Here is a 20,020-nt window from a genome sequence, read left to right as displayed (position 1 = left end):
CATAGGTCTTGAAATCAAGGGGGTGGAGATGGAAGTGCCTCCTCTCACTACTTATCCCTAAAATGCTTCCCATCCTTGTTACTTTGTTTTAGTGAACCAGAGATCTTAGTCCACTAAGGAACATAACAGTGATGATATTGATATGGAATTCAAACTGTCAGCTAGCCATTTTGGTCCCCTCATCCCTTTCAGTCAAGAGGCGAAGAAGGGGATCCCCTACAGACCAGGCTAATGGAACCTGACAATCAAAGGGTTTTTGGGTTCCTACTATACAAGGGGCTAAAGAGGAGTATACCCAACATTGCTGAAGAGCTGACTACTCTCACGTCTTCTGATTAAAGTTTGTGGAAAATGATAACCCATCGAAGGCAGGACATCTAGCCCAGACCCTTCAACAATTAATATTTAATTATCCTACAAGGCAAAGAACCATGACCAACTGTAGGGCTGCCTCCGGGCAAAAGGAATAAGAAATGAGTAGTGAAAGGGAGCAGTTATGAATACCAGCTATAACCATTGGCCCTGCTCCCAGGACTGTGCATTTAGCTTAATGTGTTAATAACATTCCCTTCCTCAGGTAGGAGAACACAGACAGACAACAAGCTATACTTTCACCGGAAATTCTTAGGGCAATAGCCCAGCTTTTACTGACAGAGAACCATAAAATTGAAAGGCTCCACTGCTTTCTTTCTTAGCCTCTAGAAGGGCAATTTTCTTGACAACAATAATTTAAGAAGCTTCAGCAGCATCTCATCCCACCATGCAGCATAGAAAATGTGTACTTGCTTCTCATTGTTCTTTGCAAAAACACGGTTATCTATTTTTCTTGTGATTAACTTTTTTTGCTCAGGTGGTTGGATTCAACTTTTTCCAGGACCTTTTCAAGTTGCTGAATTAAGACTACTCTTTTAAACCTGAAAATAAATAGTCATTGAATTAACCAGAAGATATTTAAGCATCTATGATGTGTAAGGCACAGTAATAGATAGAAAATAGAGCTTACAATCTACATGGGAACAGAAAACATATCATAATGGAAAGATACAGTCTAGGAAAATACCAAGAGAGGCAATCAAGGGCGCAGGCCCACCCCAGACTATAGTGAGTTTAGAAGGCTCCGTGGATTAGTTAGACTAAAATAATATTCATTTCAAATCCTGAAAGATGATGCTGTGAAAGTGCTGCATTCAATATGTCAGGAAATTTGGAAAACTCAGCAGTGGCAACAGGACTGGAAAAGGTCAGTTTTCATTCCAATCCCAAAGAAGGGCAATCCCAAAGAATGCTCAAACTACTGCACAATTGCACTCATCTCACACGCTAGTAAAGTAATGCTTAAAATTCTCCAAGCCAGGCTTCAGCAATACGTGAACCAAGAACTTCCAGATGTTCAAGCTGGTTTTAGAAAAGGCAGAGGAACCAGAGATCAAATTGCCAACATCCGCTGGATCATCAAAAAAGCAAGAAAGTTCCAGAAAAACATCTATTTCTGCTTTATTGACTATGCTAAAGCCTTTGACTGTGTGGATCACAAAAAAGTGTGGAAAATTCTGAAAGACATGGGAATACCAGACCACCTGACCTGCCTCTTGAGAAACCTGTATGCAGGTCAGGAAGTAACAGTTAGAACTGGACATGGAACAACAGACTGGTTCCAAATAGGAAAAGGAGTACATCAAGGCTGTATATTGTCACCCTGCTTATTTAACTTATATGCAGAGTACATCATGAGAAATGCTGGGCTCTAGGAAGCACAAGCTGGAATCCAGATTGCTGGGAGAAATATCAATAACCTCAGATATGCAGATGACATCACCCTTATAGCAGAGAGTGAAGAGGAACTGAAAAGCCTCTTGATGAAAGTGAAAGAGGAGAGTGAATAAGTGGCTTAAAGCTTAACATTCAGAAAACTAAGATCATGACATCTGGTCCCATCACCTCACAGAAAATAGATGGAGAGACAGTAGAAACAGTGTCAGACTTTATTTTTTGGGGCTCCAAAATCACTGCAGATGGTGACTGCAGCCATGAAATTAAAAGATGCTTACTCCTTGGAAAGAAAGTTATGACCAACCTAGATAGCATATTAAAAAGCAGAGACATTACTTTGCCAACAAAGGTCCATCTAGTCAAGGCTATGGTTTTTCCAGTGGTCATGTATGGATGTGAGAGTTGGATGGTGAAGAAAGCTGAGCGCCAAAAAATAGATGCTTTTGAGCTATGGTGTTGGAGAAGACTCTTGAGAGTCCCTTGGACTGCAAGGAGATCCAACCACTCCATCCTAAAGAAGATCAGTCCTGGGTGTTAATTGGAAGGACTGGTGCTGAAGCTGAAACTGCAATACTTTGGCCACCTCATGTGAAGAGTTGACTCATTGGAAAAGACCCTGATGCTGGGAGGGATTGGGGGCAGGAGGAGAAGGGGACGACAGAGGATGAGATGGCTGGATGGCGTCACCGACTCTATGGGCATGAGTTTGAGTAAACTCTGGGAGTTGGTGATGGACAGGGAGGCCTGGCGTGCTGCAATTCATGGTGTCGCAAAGAGTCGGACACGACTGAGCGACTGAACTGAACTGAATGCCTATGGAAATAGCATAAGCTATAATTGACGGCCAGGGTTTGGCATAAACAAAGGCCTGTTCCTGGCCCTGTTCAGCATTGGGCAGAACTGCATTAAAAAAGCCGAGGAGTTCTTTTTTATACTCACCTTGCAGCTTCCTTCATGGTAAATTCAACAAATTGTTTCTTGACTGCAAGAGGTCCTTGTACTTCTTCAAGCAAAGTGAAAATTCTTTCAAAATCTGAAGATATTAAAAAAATAAGTATTTCTAAAGAGATGAGAATAGTGCATCTACCACTTCAGCAACCATTCTTCATGGGCTACAATGTTACACTCTATTTCACAGTGTTACACATGCCTTTCCAATGACGAATTATAACACCTGTACATCTCTACTAAGGAAACTACTGTAAACATTAACCATGCAAAACAAAAAAAAATTAAGAGGGGCATTAGGAATTTTTAGACAAACTATTGTAAATTATGTAAAAACCCAACTCAATCAAAAGATGAGTTCAAGAGATAAGTTCAGTTTACTCTAAATCAAGCAACTTCCCATGGTTTTATTAATAGATATTCTTTCACTACTTACTTCGTCCAGACTTCTGAACTTCTTTCATTAATTGATATTTTATATCATCATTAATTTTCTGTGCCATAACAGGACTCATCTGTGATTTATTTGGCACAGTTCCCTTTGAAGACATTGCTGTGGCTTTGGAGTCACCTGCAGAGACACTGCAGTTCTTGGTTCCTCCTATTAGTGCATTATCCCCAGGTTCGTGAATCTGCCCATCTTTCTTGAGACGAGTGAAATCATCAGACAGGGAATCCACTTGGTTGAGTGGGATACCATCTCCTGCCATATTCATAAGCCCCGGTGAGGCAGATTTTGAAAAGAAGCCCCCAGGTGGAGTTTGACTATTTTCCATCTTCTTCTCATCAACATCGTGAGTGACAGTAGCAACTGGAAACCAAATTAAGAGATTGAGCTGTGAGTTAGATGCATCTTACCACCCCCACAGGGACATCCTTGTGCACTGCAGTTTTGAAGAAATTATTTCCTAAAGCAAGAGGATGTTCCAAGTGGAAATAGATCCCACAAATAGGACTGAGCAAGGAGCATACAATAGAATACTTTTTCTCTCTTGACACTCTCAATACATACAGTAATGTATCTGAACAGTTCAACTATTATGCAAACATTCATAGAGCCCTGGCACTCATGATTTAATGTCTCCTCAATGCTCTTTATGAGTTGAAAAGCTGAAAGTCTCACTCTATGTCAAGATGTCTGATATCCACAGTCTATCACCTCAAATCCCTGCCAGTATATGATCCTCCTTATCCATATTTTCTGTCTCAGAAAAGTGAATTTCTTTTTACTCCAGGTCTGACACCTCTCCTCCATTGACTCATCATCCTCTGTGCTGGGCACTGTGCCAGGAGCTAGGGGGCGGCCTCCAACAGCACATAGAGAAACAATCCCTGCCCTTATGGAATGTCCATGCTCATGGGGAGGCCAGGCAGGAAGTGTGCTATGATTCAACAAAATAATAATTACAGTTCAAATTCGTGTTCAGGGAAAAGTATGCAAGGAGGGGACAGAGAGCAGGAGGGCGAGCCCCAGTGGATCATGAGGTCAGAAAGATCCTTCTGAGCAGGTGTCCTTTGGGCAGAGGCTGGAGGGGGAAAGAGAGCCAGCCTGTGCCCATGCTGAGGACACGTGTTAGGAGAGGATGTGCCAGGTCGTGCAGAGCTGGTGGACCAGAGTCAGGAGCTCATATTGTGCTCTGAGTACCAAGGAAAGGTAATGAGGCATTTTCAGCATGGATGTGGTGTGATCTGATTTCTGTGTTGATATGATCACTCTGGCTGCAGGTCAGAAAATGAGTTAGATGAGAAGGCTGGAAAGTAGAAAAATAAGCTATTGGAGTATCTTGGTGACACAATGGCAGCATAGATCAGAGGAATGGAGAGTAATGGTGGGATGTGAGATTTATACTTAGTATCAAATTGGTGAACTTGCTAAGGGATATAAGTGAAAGAATAATAAAAGAATAAGAATCTCAAGTGAATATGAATGTTTTAATCTGAACTACTGGGTAAACCTAGTGTGTGCAGGTATTAAGCAATTGCTCACAAGAATGGAGTGTGGCCAGCCTTTCTTGATTCTAGTTCAGTGACCTCACAATGGTAGTCTGACCTAGGCCATGGTGGGACTACTTATACTACGGATATCTGAAAACTTTAAATACTAGGACTTCTAAACCCTTCCATGCCCCGTACACCTGTGGATAACAGGTTGTTACACATTTATGTACATTACACCTGATGGATGGTATTATTAGCTGAGATACAGAAGGCTAAAAGTAGAGCATTTTTGGAGAGGGAAAAAGTCAGAAGATCAAACATGTAGAACCAGTTGAATTTTAGATATCTAGTATTAATAGATACTCAATGGAAATACCATGTAGGCAGTTGTATATGAGTCTGAAGTTCAGGAGCAAGTTGTAATCTAGGGGAATAAAGGTAAGAATTTTTGTAGTGTGAGTCATATTTAAAGCTGTAAGACTGCATGGGATCATCTACAGAGATGGTGGATTGAAGAGAAAGGAGCCCAATATTCAGCTCTGGATCTCTGCAGTACCTAGAGGTGGGAAAGAAGACAGAAAAGGAAGGAAAAAAATAAGTCACTAATAAAAGGGCAAGGAATCTGGGAGAATGTGGTGTCTGGGGACACTAAAAATTTTCCATGGAAGAGGGACTGAACAACTGTATCACATGCTGCTGAGAACTTGATGCCAAAGTGTAGCAGACACTGATGACTTTGACACTGTTTCATTGGAGTACCATAAGAAGGAGCCAGACTGCACTTAGTTAGAGCATGAACAAATGTGAACACAGGAAGAATGTGAGCAGATCTGTCCTCTTATTTGACCCTTCATCTCCTTCTGCCTCAGGAACCTGCTTTATTAACTCTTGCTGCAACTCCAAATGATTGGACCTAACTAGTGCCTTGCCCCTGTACTTGCAAATATGCTCATATCTGTCTATCCTTCAAGGACATAACTATAAGCTTCTTTTGACATGACTAAACCCTAGAGATAGAGTTCCCCCCTCTTTGATTGCTTAGCCATGGTGACATACTTTGCCTTCTCTTAGATGATGAGTGGCCCTTGGGCTCTCCAGGATGTTTCATTTGTTTTTGATGTCCTGCTGTGAATTGAACTGCTTCATCATCCTTCATTCACTGAAAAACATCAGTGGACATACTCCATTAAAGACAAAACGCAGTCACAGGCTTCATATGCATATACAGCCATGCATTTGTATCACTAAAAGAAGTTTTAATCATGGGTCAAAGATTTACTGTCACACTCTGCTCTCAGAAAACACAATCCAATTTCAATCCAGTCTAAGTGAAATAAGGAAAAGGTAAAATAGGAGGTGTTGGCCAAAGCCAAACATGGTACAACTCTGATTACTATGAATGCTGGGGAATGAGTGGTTCTCATTAACCAAAGTGATAAACACATGGTTATCTCTAAATTTAGAGAAATACACACCACTTTGTTTTAGCTCTTCTTGGGGGAGGAAAAAAGGAAATTTTTTTTGTCATTTTGTGCTTTAAATCTATTAACACACTGATTAACACTTTATTAAATGGTACATGTTGATGGTGAAAGTTAGGGTATTGATAATGTAAATCTTCCCATCTCTAACCTATGGAGATTCAAATATGTCACCTTTGGGGCTGGGCAGGTGTTCAGAGTATTTTTCAGTGTTGGTGGCAGATAAAACATGAAATTGAAGGGCATAATAGGTTAGCTAAGAGTTATTTTCATCAAAGGATAACCCAAGAATATGCCTTTGCATTATCTGAATACATCTGTGACAAAAATACTTTCCCATATTTGCATTTCCCATAAAAAATACCCCATAATGGGAGAAAACATTTTCATTGAGCATTTGTCTCTACCAGGTACTGTTTTAAATGCTTTCCATGTATTAACTCAATCTTTCACCAAACCTTATAAGTTAGGTGTGATTGTTATCTCCACTGTTTAAGTTGAGGAAACTAAGGCACAGAAGATTAAGAAAAACTCCAATTAAGGAAGAATTTTGGGTGTAAAGTAGAATAGCTTTTACTCTAGTTTTGTTGTAGAAGAGATTGCTGTATGTTCTGTGCCTTTATATCAGTGATCTCTTCCATAAGTGCAGATATAATTCTCTTTGTTTTCATGATTTAATGATCAAGTCAGTATGTCTTTCTCTCACACACAAAACACTCTCACGTAAGACATTCATGAGGGTAATCCAATTATGGCAACATCACCTAGTACTTTATTTCTCTTTTCTTTCTCTATTTTATTGCCACATGCTTGTGGAATCTTAGTTCCCTAACCAGAGATTGAAACTGACCCCCCGGCAATGGAAGTGCAGAGTCCTAACCACTGGACCACCAAGGAAGTCCCTAGTACTTCATTTTTCAAGAGGAATATTCAGTGATTGTCTAGATAGAGCACTAGTGGCTTGAATAAAGGAAACAGGAAGTAGAGTATAATCTGGAATTAAGAGAGTTACTATGGGGGTGGGAAAGAATATCAATTTTGGAGCCAGGAAGATATAGATTCAAATCCTGGTTCCATCTCTTAGCTGTGTAACTCAGGGCAAGTCATTTGACCACTGTCAACCTTGATTTCTTCTTATTAAAGGGCAGATAGTAATACTCACCTACAGAACAATTGTGAGCATTAAATGTTATGATTTAAACACCAGATCCTAACATACTATTATATATAAAATAGGTAAGATACAAGAACCTACTGTGTAACACAGGGAACTATACTCAATATCATGTAATAACCTATAATGAAAAAGAATCTGAAAAAGAACATATGTATAACTGAATCACTTTGCTGTACACTTGAAATTAATACAACATTGTAAATTAAATATACCTCAATTAAAGAATAAAAAACCCCAACTCTTAGTCCAATAAAAAACAATTATTATTTCTGTTCAACCAACACATTCTCATATCAGGAGGCTCCCAGTTTGTTTACACAAGAATCACTATGTCATATTTTATCTTTTAAATAAATAGAAGTAAAGCCTGAGATTTACATTCATCCTTGGAATAAAAAAATACTTATACTAAGTATCAAAATTTGGACAGACCTTCTCATTTTTAAACATATAGTTGAAAGTATAAACTGTTTTAGGTTGACCTGGATCAATCTCTTGAGGTGGGGAGGCCAGTGTCTTCAGATATTCCTCATAGTTAACTATTTGCATGAGTAGAACACCTTGGTGAGAAAGTGGAAAAGCTCTAGAAAAGAAATTAATGTTATACAGCTCAAATGAACGATCCTGTAGGGAGGACATGGTCATAAACTCTGTTTGGTGCCATAGTATAGGTTGCTAACATAGTCTAGGGTCTACATCATGTTCTAAGATCTAGAATCATCTCCCTTCATCTAAGTAATTTATCAGTCCACCATTACCACTGCCTATTGGTTCCAACAACTAGGTCTAGAACAACTCCCCTATGTTGCAAACCAAATTTGAGAATGGACTGGCCTCCTTTACAGCCAACTAAAAGATCATTCTTTTTCCCTATTTGGAAGAGCCTAGGCTCCATGGCATTCTTTCCCCAGAGAACCTTGGATACTGGGCACTGATAATTGCTCTCTTTGGATAATTTGATTAAATCTACAGACTTTCTTCCCAGAAAAGTCACCTTATATATGATTCTTGGAATATAACTTCATGGCTGTGTCCAGCTGTGAAAGCTGCTCAATTTAATGAACAGATGATCCCATTTAAAATCAACAAAATTGAGTAAAGAGGCTTTATAAACTAACACTAAATATCCCGAATACTATCAGTTTCAGTATTTCCATGTAAACAAGGAATTCTCTGCTGAACTCATAGCTATAGGCACTGTGATATATAAGTGTACAGTATCTGGAATCTTACGCATCTAGATTCTTCCATTTTTCAACTGGTTAAACCTGGGGAAACTACTTAAAGGCTTACTAGAAGTTTCTATTTCCATAAAATACGTAGAAACTATCTACCTTATGGACTGTTTTAAAGGTTATTACAAGAGACAAAACATAAAGTGGGTAGTATGTGTGCTGATTAAAACACACCTCTCCTTAAGCTAAAAAAAATAAACTTGGACCTGGTTAGATGTAAAGATTCAGTGAAAATGAATATTGTAAATATTCAGTTCAGTTCAGTTCAGTCACTCAGTCATGTCCGACTCTTTGCGACCCCATGAATCACAGCACACCAGGCCTCCCTGTCCATCACCAACTCCCGGAGTCTACTCAAACTCATGTCCATCGAGTTGGTGATGCCATCCAGCCATCTCATCCTCTGTCGTCCCCTTCTCCTCCTGTCCCCATTCCCTCCCAGCATCAGGGTCTTTTCCAATGAGTCAACTCTTCGCATGAGGTGGCCAAAGTATTGCAGTTTCAGCTTCAGCATCAGTCCTTCCAATGAAGTACTACAAAATAACCTCAGTTCAGTTCAGTTCAGTTGCTCAGTCGTGTCTGACTCTGCCACCCCATGGAGCCTGAAGAGTTCATCTTTCAGTGTCCTATCTTTTTGCCTTTTCATACTGTTCATGGGGTTCTTAAGGCAAGAATACTGAAGTGGTTTGCCATTCCCTTCTCCAGTGGACGTTTTGTCAGAACTCTCCACCATGATCCGTCCATCTTGGGTGGCCCTACACAGCATGGCTCATAGTTTCACTGAGTTAGACAAGGCTGTAGTCCATGTGATCAGATTGTTTAAATAACCTACTCATGCAATAAACACCTTCATGCAAGTCAGACTTGAAATTTCACTCATCAACAAATGTTCTAAACAAAATCTTATCTGTTTTTAGCAGATTGACTCTCCTCCTAGTTAACTGGTCTAAATGACTACTATGTGCAATATCATAAACATTTTTATATATCTGATGTGTCAAATCCCACTTTAAATGAAGCAAATAATTTTAGTTACCCCTAAAGTTTTAAATTTATATACTTAATAAAAGCGAGCAAAAGAAAGGTAATGATAAAGATTAGGGTGGAAAATCAATGAACTATAAAACAGAAAAACCATGAGGAAAATCAGTGCAATCAAAAGTCGGTTCATTGAGAAGATAAAGAAAATAATAGACCTTCAGTTTGACTAGTCAAGGGAAAAATACTCAAATTATCAAAATCAGGAAAGTGAGAACATCAATGTTGACCTTACAGAAATTAAAGGATTATATTATGAACAACTTTATGTCAAAAAATTAGATAATTTAGATGAAACTTAAAAATTCCTGGAAGACACAGATTATTGAAATGACTCAGGAAAAAAAATATAAGCAGAACTATACTAAGATAAAGGTTTAAATTAGAAGTTAAAAATCTTCCCACAAATACAAGCCCAGATAAGGTGATCTTACTTGTAAATTCTATCAAACATTTAAGAAAGAAATAATATGAATCCTTAGCAATGTCTTCAAAAAAAGAAAGGAGAAAGGAATCCTACCTTATTTTATGAGGCCAGTATTAATCCTCATACCAAAGCCAGAAAGAGACATAACAAGAAAAATATAACTATAGATGAAAAATCTTCAACACAATATTGACAAGCCAAATCCATCTGCTTATAAAAAAAGATTGCACACTGAGATCAAGCAGCATATAAAAAAAGATTGTACACTGAGATCAAGCAGCATTTATGCCAGGAATGAAAGTTGGGTTAATATCTGAAAATTAATTAATGTAATACATCATATTAACAAAGGACAGGACAAAAAAACTATATGATTGTGTCCATAGGTACAGAAAAAGCATTTGACAAAATAAAAATCTCTTCATGATAAAAGTACCCAATAAATTTGGAATAGATGGGTACTTTCTCAATCTGATAACAAGCATCTACAAAAACCCCAGACCTAACATTGGTATGAAATATGTATAGTATTGGATATGTAAACTCCTATTGGAAACAAGGCAAGGATGTCTGTTCTCAACAGTTCTTTTCAATACTGTACTAGAACTTCTAGCAGGGAATATTAGACAAGAAATCATAATAAAATGCATCAAGTCTGGATAGGAGGAATTACCATCACAATTTGCATATAACATGATTTTGTATATAAAATATATCCAAACTAATAAATATAAGTTCAGCACAGTTGCAGGATATGAGAGCAATAAATAAAAATCAGTTTTTTCTACACTAGCAATAACCAATAAGAAAATTTAGCTGAAACAATCTCATTTACAATGGCATTTAAAAACATAAAATAGTTGTGAATAAATTTATTTAAAAAGTAGAAAACATGTACTCTGAAAACTATACATTATTGGAAGAATTTAAAGAAAGCATAAATAAATAGAAAGACTTCCCATGTTTACGGGTTGGAAAACGTGTTAAGTTGGCAATACTCTCCTAATTGATCTACAGATGTAATATAATCCCTATCAAAATTCTAGCTAGTTTTTTTTTTTGGAAGAATTTGGCAAAGTAACTCTGAAATTCACAAGGAAGTAAATAGCCAGAATACAAACAAAACACTGAAAAAGAACAAGGTAAGGGAAAAAACATTTCCAGATTTCAAAACTTAATACAAAGCTACCATAATCAAGACTGTGTGGTGCTAGTATAAGGAACAAACCTAAGAGTCTAGAACTAGAACCTTAATTTATGGTCAATTACATTTTGACAAGGGTGCTAAGCCTATTCAATGGGAAAAGAATAGTCTTTCCAACAAATGTTGCTTGGAGAACTGGATGTCTACATGCAAATAAATAAATAAAATTGAACACCTTTCTCGCCTTCTCCCACAGAGTCCAAAAGTCTGTTCTGTACATCTGTGTCTCTTTTTCTGTTTTGCGTATAGGGTTATCATTACCATCTTTCTAAATTCCATATATATGTGTTAGCATGCTGTAATGATCTTTATCTTTCTGGCTTACTTCACTCTGTATAATGGGCTCCAGTTTCATCCATCTCATTAGAACTGATTCAAGAACAGCATGTATATTATCTATAGGGAAACGGATCACCAGCCCAGGTGGGATGCATGAGACAAGTGCTCGGGCCTGGTGCACTGGGAAGACCCAGAGGAATCGGGTGGAGAGGGAGGTGGGAGGGGGGATCAGGATGGGGAACACATGTAACTCCATGGCTGATTCATGTCAATGTATGACAAAACCCACTGCAATGTTGTGAAGTAATTAGCCTCCAACTAATAAAAATAAATGAAAAAAAAAATTGAACACCTTTCTCACACCAAATACAAACATCAAGCCAAAGTGGACCCAGTGTAAGCAAATAACAAATGCCAACTACGAATAGGCTTTGTGATCAGAAAAGAAAAAAAAAATCCACACAGCATTCATTCATGCCTTCAGTTCAGTTCAGTGGCTCAGTCTTTTCCGACTCTTTGCAACCCTATGGACTGCAGCACGCCTGGCCTCCCTGTCCATCACCAACTCCCGGAGTTTACTCAAACTCTTGTCCATTGAGTCGGTGATGCCATCCAACCATCTCATCCTCTGTCGTCCCCTTCTCCTCCTGCCCTCAATCTTTCCCAGCATCAGGGTCTTTTCAGATGAGTCAGTTCCTCACATCAAGTGGCCAAAGTATTGGAGCTTCAGCTTCAGCATCAGTCCTTCCAATGAATATTCAGGACTGATTTCCTTTAGCATGGACTGGTTGGATCTCCTTGCTATACAAGGGACTCTCAAGAGTCTTCTCCAACACCATAGTTCAAAAGTATCAGTTCTTCAGTGCTCAGCTTTCTTTATAGTCAAACTCTAACATCCATACATGACTACTAGAAAAACAAGTTTTGACTAGATGGACCCTTGTTGGCAAAGTAATGTCTCTGCTTTTTAATATGCTGTCTCGGTTGGTCATAACTTTTCTTCCAAGGAGTAAGCAAGCGTCTTTTAATTTCATGGCTGCAATCACCATCTGCAGTGATTTTGGAGCCCCCTCCCAAAAAAAGAACAAGTCTGTTACTGTTTCCATTATTTCCCCATCTATTTGCCATGAAGTGATGGGACCAGATGCCATGGTCTTAGTTTTCTCAATGTTGAGTTTTAAGCCAACTTTTTCACTCTCCTCTTTCACTTCCATCAAGAGGCTCTTTAGTTCCTCTTTGCATTTTGCCATAAGGGTGGTGTCATCTGCATATCTGAGGTTATTGATATTTCTCCTGGCAATCTTGATTCCAGCTTGTGCTTCATCCAGCCCAGCATTTCTCATGAAGTTCTCTGCGTATAAGTTATAAGCAGGGTGACAAAATACAGCCTTGAAGTACTCCTTTCCCAATTTGGAACCAGTCTGTTGTTGCATGTCCAGTTCTAACTGTTGCTTCTTGACCTGTATGGCTCAGCTGGTAAAGAATCTGCAATGCAGGAGACCTGGGTTCGATCCCTAGGTTGGGAAGATCCCCTGGGGATGGAAAAGGCTACCCACTGCAGTATTCTGGCCTGGAAGACTGAGCACCTTTCACTTTCATGCCTTCATTCATTGTCAAAATTTAAATTAAAAAAATAAGAATAAAAAAGGAGAACATAGCATGAAGTACAAAAAAAGGCACAAAGCAATGTGCTAACTGCAAGTCTAAATATTATGTGTAATGATAATAAATGTAAATATGCCACATTTGCCAGTTAAGGTGGTCATAATGGATTTTTTAAAAATTCTGTTTTTATGCTAAGATAAAGATTTAAAATTTGAGGACATAGAATGATTGAATTTAAAGAAATTAATATTTTATTAAAGGCAAAAATTAACCAAAGGAAAGCTGAGGTAGTTATACTAATATCAGAGAAAAGAGACTTCTTAAAAAATGCATAAGTGGAGTATAAAAGCTCACTATAAAATAACCAAATTTTATTTCACCACAAACGTTTAACGACTGTACATCTGAATGCACCTAATAATAAAACAACCTTAACATTTATAATGGAAGAAAATAAGTAGAACTATTGAAGGAAACTGAAAAATCCACCTTTATTGTAGGATATTTTAACACAATTCTCTAAATTATTGTTAGTTCAAACAGAAAAAATAATTAGTAAATGCATAAATGTTTTCAACAAAATTAACAAGCTTAATCAATAATTTACAGAAATCTGTATCCAACAATTCGAACATAAGTTCTTCTCAAGCATGCACATAAAAATGATCTTTAGTATCCACAATGTTAAAATACTTATTAATAATTTCATGAACCATACTCTCCAACCAAAATGAAATTAAATTAGAAGTCAATAGCAACAATAACAAAATGTATTCAAGGATTTTAAAACACTCTTTCAAATAAATACTTGGATATGAAGAAGAATATTACATATTAAAACATTTTGGATGCAGTGAAAGTGGACCTTAGCTGGAACTGCATAGCCTTGCATTTGTATGTTAGAAGAGGAAAAAAAAGCCCGAAAATTAATGACATGTGTCCAGTGTTAGAAGAGTAGAATAAACCCAGAGAAAATAGAAAGAAGGAGGTAGTAAAAATAAAGAAGAAATCCATAAGAGACTGCAATAGAGAAAAACAGCATAACCAAAAGTTTGTCCTTTGAAAGCAACAAAAACATAGACAAACCGTTAGTGAAACTGTCAAGAGAAAGATAATCCACAAATAAATAACATTAGGGATGAAAAAGGAGACCTAACTATGGATCCAGCAAGGATTCTGAATGGGCGGTGGAACACAGTGAACAACTTCATATTAAAATTGAAAACCTAGGTGAAATAGACAAATTTACAGAGAAACTTAACTGCATATCTATGTGGAAATAATCATTTTTAAAATAAATCCACTAGATAACCATACAGGAAACATGAATACTGACCTTTACTTCATTGCATACACAGTGTTATTTGAGATGGGCCAGAGATCTAGAAGAAAACTTGGGACATCATCTTCATAGCTTTGCGGTAGGAATAGATTTTTAAACAGGATATCAAAAAAACTCAAGATTAATCAATTGGATTTGATTAAATTAAGAACTTCTTTTCATCAAAAAACACTAATAAGAGAGTGAAAAGGTAAACCAGAGACTCATAGAAGATACTCATAGTATATATATCCAACAAAAGAGCTGAATTCAGAACTCTTACAAGTTGATAAGAAAAAGACAACAAAATATGAGCAAAATATCTTAAAACTTACTTCATAAGAACATATCCAAATGGCTACTAAACTTATAAATGGGTGCTCTAAATCTAATCATCAAAGGAATGCAAATTAAAGTCATAATGAGATACCATTAAATGTCCACCAAAATGTCTAAATTTAGGACAGACTACACTACCCATTTGTGAGGATATGATACAAGAGGAACTCTCATGCATTGCTGGAGCCATTTTGATACTTCAGCTCCCCAGTACTTTGGTTAGCACTTTATGACAATCACCCATCATGACACTTTTACAAATTGTGATGTCGCTTCATGCCATGGATTACTTTCATCCTATTTCCCATCAGCATGAAGCAGAGCACTGTACTCAAGTCCAAAGGCACAATCAAAGAAGTCCCCAAGGGCCTACCTTAGGGACTACTCACAGCACCAATTCTATTTCAGACTGTGCTGAATCAAGAGAGAGAAACCACACAGTAATTTGAACAGTGAACATTTAATATAAAGAATTATTGACTGTAAAGGGGGAATAAAGTAAAAAGAGATTGGTTAGTAAGAAGTCAAGAGCACTCTAAGTATAGAAAGAGAAGATATAAGGAGCTGTCACTATCTCCAAAGCTGAAATAGATCACCTGCTACAGATTGATTGTACCCACTCCCCAAAAGTCATATACTGAAACCCTAATATCAATGTGATGGCATTTGGAGGTGGGGTTTGGGGGAAATAATTAGGTCATGAGAGTGGAGCTCTCATGGGAGTGGAATTAGTGCCATCATAAGAAGAGGTCAAAGAGCTAGCTAGCTCTTTACCATATTCAGGATAGTCACATGGAAAAAAGTGGAGTCACATTTGGGAGAGAGCTCTCACCAGAATCTGTCCATATTGGCACCCTGGTCTTGAACTTCCAGCCTTCAGAACTATACAAAATCAATTTCTGTTGTTGATAAGCCACCTAGTCTACAGTATTTCCTTATAGAACCCAAGAAAGTTCATCCCCTTACCCTTATGTCCAGCCATTGCTGAGAGAGAACCCTCAAGGAAAAGCCATCCCCCCTTCTTGTCTGAGTTAAAGCACTCAAGGCTGAAGACCCCGAGGATTGAGCTGGATCCCACAAGTAAGTCTGTCCTCCTCAGAACTGAGATGGAGCACCCAAAGAAAAATTCCACAGGCTGAGATACAGCATCCAAGGCATAGTCCCTCCCCACCACCCTTGCACCAGGGAGAGCTGTGATAGCGCTCCTAAAGAGTCTTTCCCACAGAGCTAAGATAGAGACCCAAAGAAGAGCCCTCTCTATGGATGAGGTCTGTGAAGAAGACTTCAAACCCCTCATGGGAAAGAGAGAAACGGAAGTACAATTCTCCACCCTCCTTCCCCCTCAAGTTGAGACAGAGCACCAAGTAAAGTCCTCCCAGGGAAGAGTTGGACACAGAGAAGAATCCTCCCAAGGGGATATAGCACTCAAGGAAATGTCCTATTCCTGAGTTGAGAAAAATCACAACAATGCTGAAATAGAATACAAATGACAGCCACAAGGAAAAGCCTGTATCTAACAAGGCCGAGACAGTCCCCAAGGAAAAGCTGTCTGCCAGAACTGAGAAAGAAAACCACAGTGAGAGCTCCCACTTCAAAGCTATTACAAAGCATGGTAATGATGTGCCATCATCCCAGCTGACATAGAACATCTGAGGTATATATCCCTCCATGGCTGAAATGGTACACTCAAAGAAAGTCTGCCCCCACCAGGATGGAGGCAGAGCTCCCAAGGACATATTGCCCCCCACCCCCCACTCCAACTGAAGAGCTGACACAGGGCAACAAAGGAAGAAGAAGCTTGCTCCAAGACTAAAAGAAAGCAGCCACTGCCTTGAGCCTTCCCACAGCTGAGAGAGCTCACAAAGAAGAGCCACCCCCCTCAGACTGAGGGAGAACATCTAGAGAAAATTCTCCCGCCACCTTGGAGCTGAGAGACAGCACTCAAGGAAGAAGCCACTACCTGCAGTGATGATAAACAGCACCCAAAGAAATGTCCTCCTACCCCAAATGGATGACAGAGCACCCAAGGAAAAGCACTCCCAACTAGAGAAAGAATCACTCCCCTCCACTCCATGGGCAGAAATCCAGACGATATTGGAGAAGCCCAGCTGTGGCTTGCAGAATGGTGGAGAAGGTGTTGGTAGTGTCACACCAGTGGAATTTGCTTGAACTCCATGGTCTGGAACATGATATAGAGCCACTAAGAAATAGTACTCCTCCTGGGCTGAGATACAACACCCACGAGAATCCCACTGCACCTCCCACAAGCTGAAACTCATGCCTGGTTGGAAAAGTCAGGGTGTGGATCACTGAATGACAGAGAAGGCATTGTGGTACAGTAGCAGCAGAATCTTCTAGAAATCTGCCCTTCTAAATATGTAGCAGAGTTCCCAAGGAAGTGTTCTCGACCCAGGCTGAGGTCCAACATCCAGCAACCACCCTCCAACTTCACTGTGATGAGCACTCAAGGAAGGGTCCCCTACAGGATTGAGATACAGCACCCAAAGAAGGAATAGTCACCCCCACCACAGGACAGAGAGAGAGCATCCACAAAAGCTGCCCCACTTCTATGGTTGCCATGGAGCAACCAAGGAAAGAACCCCCAACATAACCAAGTCCTCCACAGTGCTGATATATAGCATCCAAGGAAAAGCATTCCTTTTCAAGGGCAAGATCAAGCCCCCAAGAACATGCCATCCCTCAGGACTGAGGGAGAGAGAGAGAGAGAACTTAATGGAAAGTTCTCTTCTTGAGCTGAGATAGAGCACCTCAGAAAAAGCCCCACTTCACAGAGATTATGAGACAGAGCCCGTGAGGAACCATCTGCCCCCAAATTGGGGTAGTGCACTCATGTATGAGCCCTCTTCCAGGAAGAGTCACCACCCTTAGGTTGAGATGGAGGACAAGTGCAAGTTCTCACTACGCCTCAAGGGCTAAAGTCTAGATCTTTCTGGAGAGGCCCAGCTGTGATTCAGTGTGTGGCAGAGAATTTTTGTGGTGCCACCTTCTGAAATTAGAGACAAAGCACCCAAAGCAACATCCCTTGGCCCAGGGCTGAGATAGGTCACCCAAGGAAAAGTCCCTCCTGAAATATGACTGAGATACGAGTACCCTGGAGACAGTGCCTCACGACAGGGCTGAAATTAAGTACTCAAGTAACCCACACAGGAGATAATTTGCCACCCAAGGAAAAGGATTCCCATTCCTCCTATTGAAATTCTCACCTGGCTGGAGGAACCTGGCAGAAATCCACAGAATGTCAATAAAATGTATAGTTCAGTTCAGTCATTCAGTCGTGTCCGACTCTTTGTGACCCCATGAACTGCAGAACGTCAGGCCTCCCTGTCCATCACCAATTCCCGGAGTCCACCCAAACCCATGTCCATTGAGTTGGTGATGCCATCCAACCATCTCATCCTCTGTCGTCTCCTTCTCCTCCTGCCCTCAATCTTTCCCAGCATCAGGGTCCTTTCCAATGAGCCAGCTCTTCACATCAGGTGGCCAAAGTATTGGAGTTTCAGCTTCAACATCAGTCCTTCCAATGAACACCAAGGACTGATCTCCTTTAGGATGGACTGGTTCGAACTCCTCGCAGTCCAGGGGACTCTCAAGAGTCTTCTCCAACACCACAGTTCAAAAGCATCAGTTCTTCAGTGCTCAGCTTTCTTTATAGTCCAACTCTAACATCCACACATGACCACTGGAAAAACCATAGCCTTGACTAGATGGACCTTTGTTGGCAAAGTGATGTTTCTGCTTTTTAATATGCTGTCTAGGTTGGTCATAACTTTCCTTCCAAGGAGTAGGCATCTTTTAATTTCATGGCTGCAATCACTATCTGCAGTGATTTTGCAGCTCCCAAAAATAAAGTCAGCCACTATTTCCACTGTTTCCCTATCTATTTGCCATGAAGTGATGAGAACGGATGCCATGATCTTAGTATTCTGAATGGTGAGCTTTAAGCCAACTTTTCCACTCTCCTCTTTCACTTTCATCAAGAGGCTTTTTAGTTCCTCTTCACTTTCTGCCATAAGGGTAGTGTCATCTGCATATCTGAGGTTATTGATATTTCTCCCAGCAATCTTGATTCCAGCTTGTGCTTCTTCCAGCCCAGCGTTTCTCATGATGTACTCTGCATATAAGTTAAAAAGCAGGGTGACAGTATATAGCCTTGATGTACTCCTTTTCCTATTTAGAACAAGTCTGTTGTTCCATGTCCAGTTCTAACTGTTGTTTCCTGACCTGCATACAGGTTTCTCAGGAGGCAGGTCAGGAGGTCTGGTATTCCCATCTTTTTCAGAAGTTTCCACAGTTTACTGTGATCCACACAGTCAAAGGCTTTAGCATAGTCAATAAAGCAGAAATAGATGTTTTTCTGGTACTCTCTTGCTTTTTTGATGATCCAGGAGATATTGGCAATTTGATCTCTGGTTCCTCTGCCTTTTCTAAAACCAGCTTGAACATCTGGAAGTTCTTGGTTCACGTATTGCTGAAGCCTGGCTTGGAGAATTTTAAGCATTACTTTACTAGCGTGTGAGATGAGTGCAATCATGCGGTATTTTGAGCATTCTTTGGGATTGCCTTTCTTTGGTATTGGAATAAAAACTGACCATTTCCAGTCCTGTGGCCACTGCTGAGTTTTCCAAATTTCCTGACATATTGAATGCAGCACTTTCACAGCATCATCTTTCAGGATTTGAAATAGCTCAACTGGAATTCCATCACCTCCACTAGCTTTGTTTGTAGTGATGCTTTCTAAGGCCCACTTGACTTCACATTCCAGGATGTCTGGCTCTAGGTGAGTGATCACACCATTGTGATTATCTGGGTCGTGAAGATCTTTTTTGTACAGTTTTTCTGTGTATTCTTGCCACCTCTTCTTAATATCTTCTGCTTCTCTTAGGTCCCTACCATTTCTGTCCTTTATCGAGCCCATCTTTGCATGAAATATTCCCTTGGTATCTCTTATTTTCTTGAAGAGATCTCTAGTCTTTCCCATTCTGTTGTTTTCCTCTATTTCTTTGCATTGATCACTGAGGAAGGCTTTCTTATCTGTCCTTGCTATTCTTTGGAACTCTGCATTCAAATGGGAACATCTTTCCTTTTCACCTTTGCTTTTCACTTCTCTTCTTTTCACAGCTATTTGTAAGGCCTCCTCAGACAACCATTTTGCCTTTTTGTATTTCTTTTCCATGGGGATGGTCTTGATCCCTGTCTCCTGTACAATGTCACGAACCTCTGTCCATAGTTCATCAGGC

General features: G+C 39.6%; 1 protein-coding gene across 3 annotated transcripts; it reads right to left on the bottom strand.

Moving 5' to 3' along the window:
- Positions 1 to 446: 446 nt before the first annotated feature.
- On the bottom strand, positions 447 to 18,120 carry LOC122690753 (integrator complex subunit 6-like). Of its 3 annotated transcripts, XM_043897684.1 has the most exons (6): positions 17,987 to 18,118; positions 7,747 to 7,897; positions 5,713 to 5,815; positions 3,155 to 3,529; positions 2,710 to 2,803; positions 447 to 914 (listed from the first exon to the last, which is right to left on the bottom strand). In XM_043897684.1, exons 3-6 carry the CDS (start codon positions 5,810 to 5,812, stop codon positions 833 to 835), a joined length of 651 nt encoding a protein of 216 aa, XP_043753619.1. In that variant the 5' UTR covers positions 5,813 to 5,815; positions 7,747 to 7,897; positions 17,987 to 18,118; the 3' UTR covers positions 447 to 832. The 3 variants fall into 3 exon arrangements, with proteins under 3 accessions (XP_043753619.1, XP_043753620.1, XP_043753621.1); XM_043897685.1 differs by lacking the exon at positions 7,747 to 7,897 and having other exon boundaries at positions 14,439 to 18,120; XM_043897686.1 differs by lacking the exons at positions 7,747 to 7,897; positions 17,987 to 18,118 and having other exon boundaries at positions 5,713 to 6,039.
- Positions 18,121 to 20,020: the final 1,900 nt, after the last annotated feature.

The sequence above is a fragment of the Cervus elaphus genome, chromosome X (assembly GCF_910594005.1).
Source record: "Cervus elaphus chromosome X, mCerEla1.1, whole genome shotgun sequence".
Lineage (NCBI taxonomy): Eukaryota > Metazoa > Chordata > Mammalia > Artiodactyla > Cervidae > Cervus > Cervus elaphus.
The sequence above is the reverse complement of the archived record's forward strand: the minus strand, read 5'-3'. Positions and strand labels throughout refer to the sequence as shown.

Coding starts and splice junctions, on each gene's coding strand:
- LOC122690753 (XM_043897685.1), bottom strand. CDS start 5,812: ATGAAGGATGATGAAGCAGTTCAATTCACAGCAGGACATCAAAAACAA. Junction 3,530..5,712: donor ATCATCTAAGAGAAGGCAAA/GTATGTCACCAT, acceptor TTTGGTTTCCAG/TTGCTACTGTCACTCACGAT. Junction 2,804..3,154: donor AGTTCAGAAGTCTGGACGAA/GTAAGTAGTGAA, acceptor TAATATCTTCAG/ATTTTGAAAGAATTTTCACT.